The sequence below is a fragment of the Cervus elaphus genome, chromosome 21 (genome assembly GCF_910594005.1).
Source record: "Cervus elaphus chromosome 21, mCerEla1.1, whole genome shotgun sequence".
Classification (NCBI taxonomy): Eukaryota; Metazoa; Chordata; class Mammalia; order Artiodactyla; family Cervidae; genus Cervus; species Cervus elaphus.
The window spans coordinates 19,165,891-19,182,423 of NC_057835.1; the positions used below are offsets into that span (position 1 = coordinate 19,165,891).

Genomic DNA, 16,533 nt, shown 5'->3' on the forward strand with positions numbered 1-16,533 from the left:
TTTTTAACTTATCTGACATATGAGTACTGATTTCAAGGCAGTGAATTAGAAGCCACCTCCAGGCCCTGGCATAAAAACCGAACTCTCTACACCATCCAATTTTACAGCTTGAAACAGACAGCAATGACCTTAGGAGTCACATACTGAAGATGGAGAATCACCAAATGGAAGGAGCCTAGGTTTCCACATCACTGCCTGGAGGAAAACTGCCCACCAGTCAGGTTCCATGCATGAAGGAAATTGAAAAGAACTTCATTTTTGCAAAGCCATTTAGATTTGGGGGTACACCTACTATTACAACACCAACTGTTGTTCAAAAAACACAACCCTGCAAGGATCAAACGATATGGTTCAAGTATTCAGTTATCTAGGAGGTCAATCTTGATTCTAGTGTAAGTCTAAATTGTCTAGAACAGCACTATCTAAAAAAACTTCTTTCTTCCATGACAAAAGTGTTCTTCCTATAGTCTGCACTGTCCAATATGGAAGCCACCATGCATGTGTGATTACTATTTAGCAGCGATTACTGATGGTCACAATAGCATCAGTAGCCTGACAGAAGAACTGAGTTTTTTTGTTGTTGTTTGTTGTTTTTTTTTTTTTAAGAACTGAGTTTTAAATTTTATTTCATTATAACCAATTTAAATTTAAATAGCCATACCGTAAGTCAACTACACTTAAAAAAAATAGTAACATATCTGCATTGAAACAGATTTAGAAGCCTTTTTATAGCAATACCCAACTTAAAAAAAAAAAAAATCATTATTCTTGGTACATAGTCACATTCTTTAATCAGTTTATTAGCTATATCTGTCTTTAATGCTATGACATGGGTGTTTTTGAAGATGTATTATCTCAATGTGCTCTTATTATTTTAATTTTTCATAGAATTTCCTGAAATTCTCTTCAAAACTGCATGTCATGCTTATGAATGTGATGCTGTTGATACCTTCAAATGTGTCTTTTCTGAAGACCATTCTTTTTAAAAACTGTAAAATACTAAAAGTAACCTTCTGTGAAGCTCAGAAGTAATACTTCTAAATGGAGAATGTTTTCTATTCTATTCTCATTTTTCAAATAGATATATGTAAATATTTCATCACTAATATTTTTACCTATCTTTGCCTCTATTCAGAGGATCTCTGTTCAACAAATATCTTTTATAAAACCAAACTTATCAAGTAAGTTACCTATTATTATTTTTGTCAATGCTCTGCTATGTAGAAACAATGCAAAAAAAAAAAAAATTATTACCACTTGTGTCCAGTGGCTGCTGCACTGGGCAGCACCATTCTAGAAATACAATCATCAAAGTATAATATATATATAATATCACACACACACATACATACATACTAGGGGTTAGGCTAGTCACGGTATGAACAGGACATATCTTCCTAGAATGTTAATTTTACTTAAAGAAAACATGAAACACATTTACACTAAAACAAACATTAGTTACGTTATAGAGTAAAACATGGGGGCAATACTAGTAGGAGTTAACTACTAAAAACTCCAGTAGGGGTTCAACATGCAGCCTCTGGAGCCAGACTCTGTGAGTTCAAAGCCTGATTTTGCCATTAAAGTAGCTGAATAACTTGCGACAAATTATTTAACCTGTCAATGCTTCCCTTTTCCTTTCTGTAACATGAGGATGATCCAGCGCCAGTATCAAGGGTTACTGGGAGGACTAAATGAGTTCACTTGTTTAACAAAACACTCAGAATAATGCCTGGCAAATCACCTTTTAAAATGAGAACAAATATCACCACTGACTTAATCATCACTGTGAGGAGCAATACAGAATAGTGCATAAGTGAAATGGACCCTGGACACCAATGCCTGGAAATTCCACCTGTCCACACCACTCAAAACTGCATCACTCTGGTTGAACAGCTGAACTTCTCTATCTTCGGTTCCTCCCCGCCCCCACTCCGTGTAAAAAGAAGATAAGCACATCTATCTTACAGCATTATTGTAAGGATAAATTAAATTTTGTAGTTTTCTCAAACATATCTGATCTTAAGAATCAGTTGAAGTATTTTCTAAAAATACAGATTAAGGGATACTATCTCAGACCTACTGAATCAGTCTCTAGTGGACACTCTGAGGAAATGATATTTTTATGAAGCACCCCCACATAATTCAGGTATGGTAAACACTGAGATAATTATGCCCTCCAAAATTCATGTTTACCCTAACTTCCAATGTGATGACATATGGAGATGGAGCCTTTGGGAGACGATCAAGTTTAAAGGAGGGGGGAGCCCTCATGATGGGATTGGCATCATTTGAAGAGGAAGAGACACAGGGCTCGCTCTTTCTGTCCTTCATGTAGATTTACAGGAAGGTGGCCATCTGCAAACGAGGAGAACCTCACCAGTACTCAACCACACCAGCAACTTTTAGTCTTCAAAACTGTAAGAAATAAATTTCTGTTGCTTAAACCACCAGTCTCTGATAATTTTTAACAGGAGCCTGAAGTAAGACACAATGTATATAAGGATTAAGGGCTTCCCTGATAGCTCAGTTGGTGAAGAATCCGCAATGCAGGAGACCCGGGTTCGATTCCTGGGCCTGGAAGATCCGCTGGAGAAGGGATAGGCTACCCACTCCAGTATTCTTGGGCTTCCCTTGTGATTCAGCTAGTAAAGAATCCGCCTGCAATGCAGGAGACCCAGGTTCAATCACTGGGTTGGGAAGATCCCCTGAAGAAGGGAAAAGCTACCCACTCCAATATTCTGGCCTGGAGAATTCCATGGGCTGTATAGTCCATGGGGTTGCAAAGAGCTGGACATGACTGAGCAACTTTCACTTTCACTTTTTCACCTTCATATAAGGATTAATGTAATCCAGGACAAAGGGAAAGCATCTACCACACGGGAGCCATCCTTATCATATGAATGTAAAATTCACATTACTCCAATGGAACTTTACACTTGCAGACAGGTGACGAAAAACACCTTTCTGTAATTCTGAACTACCAAGAGGAACGATTCAGATCCAAAAGCAAAGAGAAATGGCTTTTCCCTATCTCTGACAGAGGAGCCTGGCAGGCAATAGTTCATAGGGTCGCAGAGTTGGACACGACTGAAGTGACTTAGCACACAAGTACAGCTAAGTACATAAGTCACAGGGCAGCCTGCCACAACAAAGAATTATTTGTTCCCAAATGTCAGTGCAGTAGTTGAGAAACCTTGGTTTAAACTAACCACTTCTTGAAGCCTTCCTCGGGGATCAGTGATTATTTTGTTCTCTATACCTATGGTCTCAAAGAAAGCTTAAAACATGGTTACCCACTTCCTGAGTTTTTCCTCTAGCACACTATGTTGCCTTCCCTAACAGGCCTTGTCTTCATCAGTTGGTGCTGGTGTAACAAAATAGCGCAGACACAGTAACATATAAACAACAGAAACATTTCTACAGTTCTGGAGGTTATGAAGTCCAAGGTCAAGGCACCAGCACAGTCACATTCTGCTGAAGGCCCTCTTCCTGTGGTTCATGGCCAAGGCCTTCTAGTTCTGTGTCTTTACATAGTAGAAGGGGTAAGGGAGCTCTCCAAAGCCTCTTTTATAAAGGTATCAAGCCTACTTGGAGGGCTCCATCCTCATGATCTAAGCACTTCCCAAAGGCTCTAGCGCCTAATTACCATCATCTTGGCTTTGGGAATTCAACATATGAACTGGGGGTGGGGTGGGAGAGGGCATAAACATTCAGACCACAGCAGGTCTGTAAGACTCTGTAGATGGGGTGGCCAATAATCAGCTAATGTAAAAATAAAAATACTCCTCTCATCTTTGTGTACAGCAAGTGGTAAGCACACAGCAAATAACCTAGATACTGTGCTGACCACCTTTGAATCCATAGGGCCCTATAAAAGTTCAGCCACCAGAGCTGTACCTTCTTTTTCAATATGCAAGGTTACATCTTTATGAAGCTTTCTCTTATCCATACATACAAGCAATTGCGTGCTTTCTTCATGCTACTACTATGCCCCTGCCCCACCCACACACACATATTCTACTTTAAAACTCATCACAACTACTTGCTCACATGTCTACCACTCTTTCACCCTGCAAGCAACTTAAACTAGAATTCTGACATATTCCACACTACATAAAACAGCCCCTCACACAAAATAGGTGACCAATAAAAATCTGGAAGAGTTACATCAATAACAGAAATCATTTCTATGTCCCCTATAGCATGCCATGAACTGGTGTCCCTAAGCTTTGCTCTCATTATAGTTAATCCTCACAACCATTTACAGGCAAGGAGAGAAAAGTAAACTGACGCCTGGAGAGTTTATTTCAACTATGTGCCCAAGGCCCTGCTTTGAAAGCCAGCTCAAACCAGATTTATTTAGATCAAGAATTCGGGACCTCACACTACTATATATAAACAAATAACAGAGTCCTACTGTAAAGCACAGGAAACTATATTCAATATCTTAATAATCTATAATGGAAAAGAATCTGAAATATATATACTCATAAATATCTGAATCACTTTGCTGTACACCTAAAACACACTGTAAGTGAACAATATTTCACTAAAAAATAATTCATGATCCACACATTTAGAGCCAAAGAATGGAGAGATGGCGTCTTGGGAGAGTGAGGTCAACGGCCCCAGCCTCCCCGCTGTGACCGTGAAAAGAACCACGACCATAACCCAGGTCCACAGATCGCAGCTCCGGGCACCCTCGGAGCGCCCGAGAAGGAGGCGACACCCCTCGTCACCCTCCCCATCGCCACGCCTCGCTCCTGCCTTACCTGACGGCCGAATGTAGCTCTCGTCCGGCTGCGCCCGGATTCCCCACGCCCGGACCCCAACTCCTTCCTTCACTCCCTTCCCCTGTCGCTGAAACGGCGAGCGCGGGCTCGGACGTCATCAGTCGTCGCCGGCGAGCGATCACATGACGCCCCGCCGCTCCCCGCCCCTCTGTCATGTGACAGCCGAGGGACCAGGGGCGGAAGCCGGGGTCTGGCTGGCTGAGGATCTGGGCTGTGGGTAGAAGAGGAAGGACCCTTGCGGAGACGTAGGGGTGGGGGCCGGCGTGCAGACTCCGCGCACGACCGCGGGCCCTGCGCGTGCGCCCTGGCGCGGCCCGGGTGACAGGTGAGTCCGGGCAGTGTGCGCGCGCCGCCTCCTCACATTCCCCCGTCCCCTCCCCCGCCCCGGGGCTGGGCCGCGCTGGGCCAGGCGCGGGGCGTGAGGGATTCTGCGGCGTGGGGTGGGGTCTGGATGGGGGAGCCTGGCGTAAGAGGACTGGGGGTTTTCCTGGAACCGCGGCTGCAGTCCAGACTCTGCATCTCCACTCAGGTGGAAGCAGTTTTCCACGCTGCTTTGGCGCTTTAGGAAGTGATGATGTTCAGCTGCTAGGTCTGCATATGATCCTTCCAGGTTTCCGGGAGTAAAGCCTTGTGGACGTTGTGATTCCTCCATTTACTCTCGAGAAACCTGAGTGGTTGGTGGAAGCGTTTACAGTCTGACGGACCTCGGTTTGAATTCTAGTTTTGCCATGGGCTGAGTTTGGGCAAGTCATTGCTGCTCTCCGCACCCTTAATTGCCTCACCTGTGACACGCCAAAGTCCTTTGCATTAAAAAAATAATAATAATTCTGAGGGTCCTGATTTGTCTGTGGTAGTAACGTAGTGAAGTGAAAGTCGCTCACTCGTGTCCGACTCTTTGCGACCCCATGGACTGTACAGTCCATGGAATTCTCCAGGCCAGAATACTGGAGTGGGTAGCCTTTCCTTTCTCCAGGGGATCTTCTCAACCCAGGAATCGAACCCAGGGCTCCCGCATTGCAGGCGGATTCTTTACCAACTGACCCACAAGGGAAGCCCAAGAATACCGGAGTGGGTACAGTTAGAAAAACAGAAAACCCAGAGCCGGTAAGGGAACTGGGTCTCCTGATAGATTCCCAGTGCGTGGAGCTTCCTCCGGTCTAGATGTTGCCGGGCGGGGGGGGGGGGGGGGGGGAAGGGAGAGCCATCATTGCCTTTGTCCGCTACAAGGAACACCTTCCGGTTTTTTTTTATTCTGTTTCAGGATCCATGAATCAAACTAAAGTGATTAGGCTCATTTTAGAGCTTTCCTGTAAGAGATGCACCCATAGATTTTATCTTGATCAACAACCGCTACAGTTTATTCTTGATAATGGATGGGTGGGGACTAGTGCTCCGTTCTTTATGGAACTGAGGTTTTTATGAAAGGATTAAACTAGATCAATCTTCTTTTTTTCTCTGTGTAGGATAAAGAATGATTCTTCCCAGGGGACTTTAATTTTCATAATTCAGTTCTGTACTCCTTGGGCAGTTGGTATAATCCTGCCATGCTTCATTCTTGAAAGCATATTGTCTTTTGTCTAGAATTACTTTCCAAACTAAAAATCACAGTTCCATACCAGTTCTTTAAAATGAAGTTACAGCCACTTTTCTGGGTGCCTTGTGAAAAGAAAATTAGGAAATTGAGTGAAATTTCTGGTTTCATTTCATGGCAAATAATAAGACAACCTACATTGAGATAAGTGGTCATTATGAATTGTCTTCATTCCTAGCACCAGGAGAACCTCTAAAAGGAAGATTTAGTATATTATAGTTTCTTCTACCATGCTTATTCACACCTCATTCTAGAGTGTTTTTTTTTTTTTAAGTCTCAACTAAATCTTAACATTTGTAAAGCCACCTACCTCTGAGATCACTGCAACATGATTAGGTATATTTAATGATGCTTCTTAAATTCTATTCTTTAGGACCAGTTTTTCAGCCAACAATGGGGCTGTTTACCAAAGACTTTGTTGTCATTTAGTCGCAAAGTTGCGTCTGACTCTTTGAGGCCCCGTGGACTGTAGCCCGCCCGGCTCCTCTGTCCATGGGTTTTCCCAGGCAAGAACACTGAAGTGAGTTGCCATTTCCTTCTCCAGGGGATCTTTCCAACCCAGGGACTGAACCCACGTCTCCTGTCTTGGCAGATGGGTTCTCTACCACTGAGCCACCAGGAGGCCCACCAAAAACTTTAGTCAAATATGAAGTTGCCTTGAAGTTGCCTTCAGTGTAACTCATGGGTAAAAGGGATTTAAATAAGACACAGACATGCCAAAGTTTTGACTTATGTCATTATCCCAGGCCTAAGCCTCCTTGACCAGGTGCATGCATGTGCCCAGTGTGTCTGTCTGTTGGGAAAGAAGGCAGGTCATGTTGCTTTGCTTTAAGCTGTTTTCTCTTGGCCACAGTGCCCTGTCTTGGTATCCAAATGGTAGCAGTTAGACCTGTTCATTGTAAGCGCCCTGCTTCTGAATTGAGTCTAGAATTTCATCCTGCTGGAACCTGGCTTAGTTTGGTGTTCTTCAGAGGACTTCAAGTGACTTTTGTTCCCATTTTCCTTTATTTTCTCCTTGTCTCATTTTCCAAGCCAGACCATTTCAGTAGGAGAAGTAGAATGAAATTATCTGAAATTCAGCCTACTAGGGATACGTGTGACTCAACAAGCAAGCTTCACAGAGAAAACTGAAGGGACTTGTTAATAATTTATGCCTTAATGTATATTATAGACAACCCTTGCGCTAGAGAGTTCTGGATAACTGTAGTGGCTCTTCCGTAATCCCTGCTATGAGCCCCAGCTCCACCTCCCCTATCTCTGCTTCTGTCCCCAGCTCACTCCCCACCAGCCACATCAACTACTTGTTCTTCCTTGCACATTCCTACCCCCGGGCCTTACTTGTACTTCCTTGTAACTCCTTCCTGGAATGCCCTTCTCATAGATCATCATCTAAATTACCTTCAAACCTAGTGGCTTTAAAGCAGTATAAACATTTTTTTTCTTTTAATTTGTATTGGGGTGTAATTGATTTACAATGTTGCATTAGTTTCAGGTGTACAGCAAAGTGAATCTGTTATTCAAATACACATATCCACTCTTTTTTCTATTCTTTTCCCGTATAAGCCATTACAGAGTTAAAAAAAAAAAAAGTAAGCATTTATTGTCTAATTAATGTTTGTGGTCAGGAGTCAGCTGTGCGACTTAGCTGGTGCCTTTGGCTCAGGGGCTCTTGGGAGGTTGCAGTCAAGCTGTGAACACAAACTGAGATCTGGGGTGGAGTGTGGGGGACGGGTGGGGGGTCCATTTCCAAGCTTATTCAAGTGGTGAGCGGTAGACTTCTCCTTCATCCTATGGTCTCCCTCCACAGGGCTCTCTTACACCCTAACGACTTGCTTCTCCCAGGACCCATAAGCTGGAAAGGGTTCTCAAGCCAGAAGTCAGTCTTTTTTGCAGTCTAATGTCAGAAATGGCATCTTTCACATCCTCCACATTCTCTTCTTTAGAAGGGAATCAGTAAGTCACACTCAGGGAAAGAGGCCTACACAGGGCACGAACAGGGAGGACCCTCTTAGAGACCTCAGATACCCTTCCAGCTTGCTCCCTCACTTGCTTCTGATCTCTGCTCAAATATCATCTTATCTGAGACACTTTTACAAACTGCGTAACATCACACACACTCCATCCCTTTACCATGCTTTTTTTTACGCATCGTCACAGCCTGATACATGGTCTATTTATTTATCTCTTTCCCACTGCCAGTAGTAGGTAGCTTCATGAGAGCAGGAACTTAGTTATGTTCACTACAGTAGCCGCAGGTCCTAAAACAGTGTTTCGCACATAGAAGGCACTGGATAAATATTTGTTGAACAAGTGAATCTATATTATTAAGAAGGCTTTCATCTACAAATAATGCAAAACCCAGTTAACAGTAGATAAACCATAAAAGCAGTCCATTTAACAAGGATTACAAGGTGAGGTAATGCCACAGTTGAATCAAGGAATCAGTAACATCAATAAGAATTTAGATTCTTTCCTTCCACAGCACTTGGTCAACTTTGCACCCATTCTTGGTTTGTCCACTGAGTACAGAGTTACTGCAATTTCACTCTCAATTTTGTTGGGCATAAAACTTAACTTTCATAAGTCTTGATGATATCATTTCAAGATACATTGCTAATCAGAACTTCCCCACTGCTTAGTGTGAAATATTTGTCCATCGTTTAGAATCACCCTATCATAATTCTCAGGCATGTATTAGTCTCAATAGTGGGACCTCTTAAACTTGATGTTTGAAAAACAGCACTTTTAAAGATTGTTCCCTCACCTAATTCTAGTAAATTTTAGGACATAGTTACCTTTTCCCTTGAATCCACACATGCCTTATGACACCTTCTCCCAAGCTCTGGGATCGGCCGCAGCATGGCTTTTCTCATGGAGAGAAGTGAATAAAGTGTTGAGAAAGAGACCAAGAGTAATAATTTAGCAAAGTCCCTCCACAAGGAAAACATGCAGAGTGGAAAATAAATGCTCTCCCTCCATATCAGAAGTCATTATGTATTATAGTTTTTTTTTTCAGTGAATTTGAAAGAAAAATATTGTGTATGTGTTTCACATCCTTCCTTCAAAGGATTAGAGATTTTTCATACTTTTTTTTGTTGTTGTTGTTGCAGGTCCTTTAATGGAGTGGCCAATGTATCAACAGACCTGGTTTCATCTGATGACTTACAGACCCCAGCTCTGAAGCCAGTTACACATTCCCCGTGGCCAGGCCCAGAGTCGCTGATTTTCCTCAAGATGGTAGACTTTCTGGCTGAGAATAACCTGTGTGGCCAAGCAATCCTAAGGATTGTTTCCTGTGGCAATGCCATCATTGCTGAACTTTTGAGGCTCTCTGAGTTTATTCCTGCTGTGTTCAGGTTAAAAGACCGAGCTGATCAACAGAAATATGGAGATATCATATTTGATTTCAGCTATTTTAAGGTAATCTTCCTTGACGCTTTTCTTACCAATCTTTTTTACAAAAGTGTGCTTTCTCTGGAAACCAGGAGACTCTGAGATGTTAATTATGGAGAAAGAGTTAAAAGAAAAGCTTTTCAACAAAATTTAATATCAGCTAATTTGAAAAGTAATATAAACGTACTGTACAGAAGCCCTAATATAACACAATATAATCAAATTTTTAAAAGATAACTTTGGTATGACGTATTTCACATTGAAGTCCACCACACTTAAACGCATGCAAATTGTGGGTTCAGTTCAAGACCATCTCCTTCAAGGGGATTTTATATCTAGGCTTCTGTTATCTTCTTTACTTTCTATTCCTCTGCTTTCAATTTTTGATATCCCTTTAGAGGCATAAATAAGAACACATTTTTCAAAGATTCTTTAGAAATTGTTACCCACAACTGTATTGTTTTTTTGACTCTTTCTTTGATGTGTTTTTCTTCTTAGGGTCCAGAATTATGTGAAAGCAAACTGGAATCTAAGCCAGAGCTACAGGATTTAGATGAAGAATTTCGGGAAAACAACATAGAAATTGTGACCAGATTTTATTTAGCATTTCAAAGTGTGCATAAATATATTGTAGACTTAAACAGGTATTGACTAATTTAGTAATAGCTAATTTTGATAGTAAATAGTGGAGAGGGAGAAGGGACACACTAGAACATGTATATCTTTCTGAGTTACTAAGAAATGTACTAACTTATATGTAGGTAATTTTCTTTTCCTTCCTGTGGCACTAGTCATCTTAAGTATGGTAGAGTTTCATTGTCATTTCCTGCTCTTGTGTAGTATTATAATCATCTTGCTTTATACCAAGTCTTTGGCTTTCAGTCTTGATCCTAATTTAGTTTATTGAATATGAGAAGTGGGAAAAACAAACAAACAAACTTAATTTTTGTAGCATTGGTAGCCATAACGTTCCTTCTTATCTGTGACCGTACAATATTGTCTTCCTTCTAGCCCTTCAACGTTCATTACTCATTAGTTTTTAAGCTAACTAGTCCGTGTTCTTATGCCATTATTTCCAAGATTTCTGTAATTCATAAATCAGGACTGAGGAGTGTTCCTTTCACTTGGAGTGGCCATAAATAACCTGTGGCCCTAATCATGAGTTCCTACTCAAACCTATTCTTAAAGCACGTGAATGGAAACAAATGATTTGAAGGCCAGAATACCTGGTATATTGCCTAATCTTTTAAACATCTTTACTGTCCTTCTTCAACGATATTAACCTTTCATTTTCAGTGGATAACTTGCTCTGGGGTTTCTTTTCTAGGTATCTAGATGATCTCAATGAAGGTGTTTATATTCAGCAAACCTTAGAAACAGTGCTTCTCAATGAAGATGGCAAACAACTTCTAGTAAGTAGTAGTGACCATTTAAAATAAAAAATTCAGGAATGTCAAACTTACTTTTTTCCCTGTAAGTCACAAATACATACAGTGTATCCTTCTTTAAAGAGAAGCTACCACCCTTTGCCCCTGGAGTCCCGGCACAGGTGGGAGAGCAGCATTGGCCACCAGGGCTCAGTGCTGTGTGCGCCCGTCTCACGCGGCTGTGATGGCCACTTCTAGCAGTGACCTGGTTCCTGGAGGCCACAGACACACACCCCGCCCCTCACACCCCACCCCACCCCGGTTTCCAGGCCCAAGCCTTCCTCCCTGCTTGGTCGTGAAGACCCTGACACCCAGAGCAGGGCCTGCAGATACCTGGTCTCCCTCCCAGAAACATGGTACATATTTTTCTGATTAAAGAAAATAAAAAGTGCTGTGCCATTATTTTTATAATGAAAAAAAAGAGAGAGAGAAGCTAAATAAACTGATAACTGTCATCTAACTGGCAGGTCTTTGTCTGAACTTAGAACATAGTAGACTTTGAACAGAATTACAAGTAAAAGCAGATTATGTGGAAAATGTGTACTTCCTCGGTGTAACAGTCCTGTCTTCTTTATCTTTTGCATCCTAGACATATAGCCTGGTACCTGTGATCACTTAGGAAATGTTTGTAAATTAAATGAATGACCTAAAGGTATTCATAGGCTTTGGATTCTATTTTGGTATCCCAAGCAAATTATGAAAAATAGACCAGCTGAAAGATAGTCATTGTAAATTAAACTTTGCATAAATGTTTTAAAGCCCATCTGTACAGAAGATGAGACCCTTGGGGGGAGGATCCTGCATTCTCCTTGCAATATGAAGCTTTTAGGAGAAATGAGAGCAAAGGAGTCCTTTTACCCATAATGCTCAGCTGCACGGCATAAGCTTGTGCACTCCCGTGAACATGGCTGCTTTCTTTTTCTCTTACAGTGTGAAGCGCTGTACTTGTATGGAGTTATGCTTCTGGTCATCGACCAAAAGATTGAAGGAGAAACTAGAGAGAGAATGCTGGTCTCTTACTATCGATACAGGTATCTCTGAGCTAAGGCCACGCCCTCCAAAAGCACTGCTCTTGGCAAAGTGCGGTGTAGATTTCCTACCCTTCTTTTATTATGAAGAGCAGCAATATCATCTAGAATGCAGAAGATAAGATTCTTATCACTGCTGAACATAATACATAATGTGGAAATAGAACAATCTGTGTTTTATATCATCACAATAGATTATATATCATATAATCTATGTATTATGTATGGACAATTTATCTACTATAGATTATTAGAGATATATGGATTATCATGTCTGTGATGGTACCTTAGAGTTTTAAAAGAGGAATCTGAATTTCTGTTACCTTAAAGATAAAATTTGGGAATTTGGGAAGTCTAATGAATTTTTTTTTTAAGTTTTCAAACATTAGTCCTTGGCAGATGTAAGGACACAAATGAGCCTTCTGTTGTCATTTTCAGATTGATAAATTTTGAAAAGTTATCATTCAGGGCCAGGTTGAAAGTGAATTCTCACTCATAAATACTGTACTGGGTTGGCCAAAAAGTTCATTTGGGTTTTTCTGTGAGATGTGACTTCAAGAAATAAGGGCTTAAAAACAGGACCTACCTTAACTAATTGTGATTTCAGTCCCTAACACACGTTTTTCAGTTTGTTGAAATAATAAGTCAAAATCTGGACACCAGGTCAATGTGAGGAAATAGTTAAGATTCAGGAAAGAAATAGCCAAGAAGCAGGAATCATTTAGGAACTTGGGCTACATAAGTGTGGGCTAGAATGAACATTTTCAAACTTACAAATTAGGACAGAATAAACAGGGCAAAGAGTCAGGTCCTCAACAGAGAGGGATTGTCTGGGCAGTGTTGTATTTGCAGCCACACTTGGTACTGTGCCTTCTCAGCTGTAAATCAGACTACTCAGCTCGCCTGTTCCCTTTCAGCTCTATCAGAGCGTGAGGCTGCGTAATTCATTCACATCAGTTTGACCATGAGCTCCTTTACTATCCATATTTTTTAAAATAAGCTTCAAATGATCTTGCCTCTGTTTCTGAAAGTACCTGAAAAAACGAAAACAGTAACATGAAGAAGAAGAAAGAGGTTTGCTCATCAAGCCCAGCTTTGACAATCCAGCTTTGTCCCTTTGGGTACAACAGCTAATTGATTAGAATATGAGGATCCATTATTGAAGAGATACCAGACAATTTCCAGTCAGAGCTGCAGTAAAGGAGATTCTCACATCAGATAGGAGGTCATCTTCAAGTCTAAGATTGAGTCTCTTTGGAGATTTACTACTTCAAGCCACCAGAAAAATCACAGATGTTTTGATTAAATCTCTGTAGAAGGTACACCTTGCCAAGAAAAACCAGTTGGTATATCCCACTTGAATTTGACTTTATTTTTTAAAATTAGTTTTAAATGTATGAAATGTTGGTGTAGGTTCACATTCTTTATCCACAATTCTGAAATCCAAAGAGCTCCAACAGAAATATATACATATACACACATGCAAACAGAGTAACTACTTTGGCAGCAAGACCTAACCTAATCCAAAATTTGGAGTCAGAACCTGACTGGCACATATATGAGGCTGTGGACAGTCTTTATTTATCTCATTTGTGTGAATCTTCATAGATTTTACTGTAGAAACATTAATGTGTCTTGATCATGGAATGCCATCTGCCACCCTGCTGAAGTATTATGTATGATGTATGTATCACGTTACTTCCTTATATCTGAGAAATGCTGTCTTCCAAAACAAATCCTGCCCCAAGGATTTTGGGAAAGGGGTCATGGACCTTTAGATAAAACTGTACATACGTTCAAGAACCCATTTTAAAAGTTTGCTATATTACAGGCTTTTTGAAAATATAGTTTTGAATCTTAAGGATATAAATTGATCCACTCATATCTTAAACTATATAAAGTCAATTTATACTGAAATTCTGCTTTGCTGGACTTCTTATTTGTAACATATGCGGTTTGTTTGGCCCTTTATTTCCCATTATGAACATGGCTCAGTGCTGCCCGATCTTCTGCTGATTCAAATATGGATGATATTTGTAAGCTGCTTCGAAGTACAGGTTATTCCAGCCAACCAGGGGCCAAAAGACCACCCAACTATCCTGAGAGTTACTTCCAGAGGGTGCCTATCAACGAGACCTTCATCAGCATGGTCATTGGTCGGCTGAGATCTGATGATATTTACAACCAGGTGGGGATTTAATCTATTATTAAACCTATTTTTATAGTTGAAAAGTGTAATTTAAACATCTTTCTCTTTATAGATTTTACCTTCCTCCTCAATTATTTCTTTCCTTCTTGCTCAGAAGAGTAAAAACAGCAAGAAACCTTTTAAAACCTCTGGGCTGTGCTTTGGAATTGTACAGAAAAGAGGGATATTAATTTGGGATTAAGAGACTAATATCTCTTGAACTAGAGATTTCAAGAAGGAAATGAGATCTGAACTATCTTTGGGAAGAAGATGCGTTGTTTTAGGCATCAGTTAAGAAATGGTTGCTGAGTGTCCACTTTGTGGCTGTCCTGTGTTCAGTAATGGGGATCCACTGCTGATGAAGGCAGGCCCTGGTCCCTACTCCTAATGAGCTTGTAGCTGAGGAAAGAAGGCAGACAGAGGAATTAGAGCAAAGCAAGATGGGTGTTATCTCAGGGGAAGCACAGAGTGCCACGAAGCATGTTAATAGGCAGCAAGATGGCAGAAGATGACTAAGGGGTGTTCAGGCCACCCAGGTAACGGAGGCAGCGTGAGCAGGGTTGAGAAGTCTCACTTTCCTCTCCAGTGTGTGTTATTCAGGTGCCTAAAAGGAGACCACAGAAAGTTACCATTCGACTTCTTTTTCCTGCAGAAAACACAATTGTATATATTATCTGTTTCTTTTTTTTACTAGAAGAGAGTGAAGAGTTGGACCTGTCATGCTTGGATATCATTACAGAGCACACCTGTTCTATACAGTTCTTAGGTAGACTGCTAGTTTTTGTATGAATATGTTAAGTGTACATAAAGAGTTTTTAGTTAGTTTGTTTTTTTAAAGACAGCTCAAATCAGGAGCTACCTGCAGATGCCAGGTCTCCATAATATTTGATGCCATTTATTGAGAATTCAGTATGAGCCAGAATCATAGGAGGTTTTTTCCATATAAAATTTTCTCTGTTTTTCATAATAGTCTTGCAAAATAGCATTATCTTTATGTTGCTATGGAGAAAAATAAGGCTTAGAGAGCTTAAATAATTTTCACAAGGTCACATAAGTAGGTAGCAGAACCATAGTTTGAATTCAGAGCCCATGACTTCAAAGCCCATGCTGTTTCTTCAACTGCCTCTCATTAACCCTTCTGTTAACCCTTCTGCCTCCTAGGTGGTCCATTTTGTCCATGTCTTAAGGCAGTGTATTTCAGTTTTCTCCCTGTGCCATGACCTTTAACACAGGTATTGAGCTGTGGTTGTGCTGTGAATCCATCCCTCCCTGCCCTGCACCTCCCCTGTGCCCGGCCAATTGGACCAGGGCAGATCACTTGACCCAAGATAGATCAGATTCTCTGTCTCCAGGTAATATGGAATTGGGCCTGAAAAACAATTTCTGGACGTGGATTTACCCACAGCATGCAAAACTTGGAGTTTGGGGCCACCTCAGTCTGCCATCTTATGGACCACAGCTGAAGAAACAGTTGAGCATCACATCCAGGGGAGAAATAATGAAGGCTTTCTGGTTCACAGCTCCAGGCCCTTCCTGAGACTTGACCGCATTCCTGCCTCCAGATTCCATGTGGCATTGCTATCTCTATCCTTAATAGTTGCCTCCCTTTCTACTCCTGGTCCTCACGGTGATGTGTACTATGTGCAGCCAGAGATTCCTAATACTTGAGGCGATGGAGCCCTGGCACTCAGCAGCATTTCAAAGCCAGGGAGAACAGCTGGCAAGGTGGACTGAGAAGAGAAACTGGCATCTGGGAAACCAAAGGAGGAGAGAATTTCAGTCTTCGGCAAATTTAAGTGAGAGTGCTAAAAGGAGGTCATTGAAACGGATGGCTGTGAGGTTATGTGTGACCTGAGGAAATTCCATTGAGGTGATAGGTGGTGGTGTTCAGTCACCAAGTCATGTCCGACTCTTTGTGACCCCATGGACTAGCTCACCTGGTTCCTCTGTCCTCTGCTGTCTCCCAGCATTTGCTCAAATTCATGTCCGTTGAGTCAGTGATGGCATCTAACGATCTCATCCTCTGCCTCCCTCTTCTCCTTTGCCTTCAGTCTTTCCCAGCAGCAGGGTCTTTAACCCCACTGAGGTGATGGTGGAGGTCAAATGCCAA

The 16,533-nt window shown here is 41.4% G+C and overlaps 2 protein-coding genes across 7 annotated transcripts in view; one reads left to right on the plus strand and one right to left on the minus strand.

Moving 5' to 3' along the window:
* Nucleotides 1-4,918, minus strand: part of NSMCE2 (NSE2 (MMS21) homolog, SMC5-SMC6 complex SUMO ligase) — a 232,458-nt gene extending 227,540 nt beyond the window's left edge. For 2 of the 5 annotated variants that reach the window (XM_043879240.1, XM_043879239.1), the window contains exon 1: nucleotides 4,776-4,917. The gene's annotated coding sequence lies outside the window, so the exon portion shown is untranslated. Of the gene's footprint in view, nucleotides 1-4,775 lie in introns of all 5 variants that reach the window. The other 3 variants (XM_043879244.1, XM_043879241.1, XM_043879243.1) reach the window with 3 other exon arrangements.
* A 24-nt stretch (nucleotides 4,919-4,942) lies between these two features.
* WASHC5 (WASH complex subunit 5) overlaps nucleotides 4,943-16,533 on the plus strand; it is a 55,815-nt gene continuing 44,224 nt past the window's right edge. For both annotated transcript variants that reach the window (XR_006336309.1, XM_043879229.1), the window contains exons 1-6: nucleotides 4,943-5,121; nucleotides 9,498-9,807; nucleotides 10,279-10,424; nucleotides 11,108-11,192; nucleotides 12,138-12,238; nucleotides 14,231-14,423. Coding sequence is in view for 1 of the 2 variants with exons in the window: in XM_043879229.1 (XP_043735164.1) it covers nucleotides 9,622-9,807; nucleotides 10,279-10,424; nucleotides 11,108-11,192; nucleotides 12,138-12,238; nucleotides 14,231-14,423 (711 nt within the window). In the remaining variant the exon portion in view is untranslated. The remainder of the gene's footprint in view (nucleotides 5,122-9,497; nucleotides 9,808-10,278; nucleotides 10,425-11,107; nucleotides 11,193-12,137; nucleotides 12,239-14,230; nucleotides 14,424-16,533) is intronic.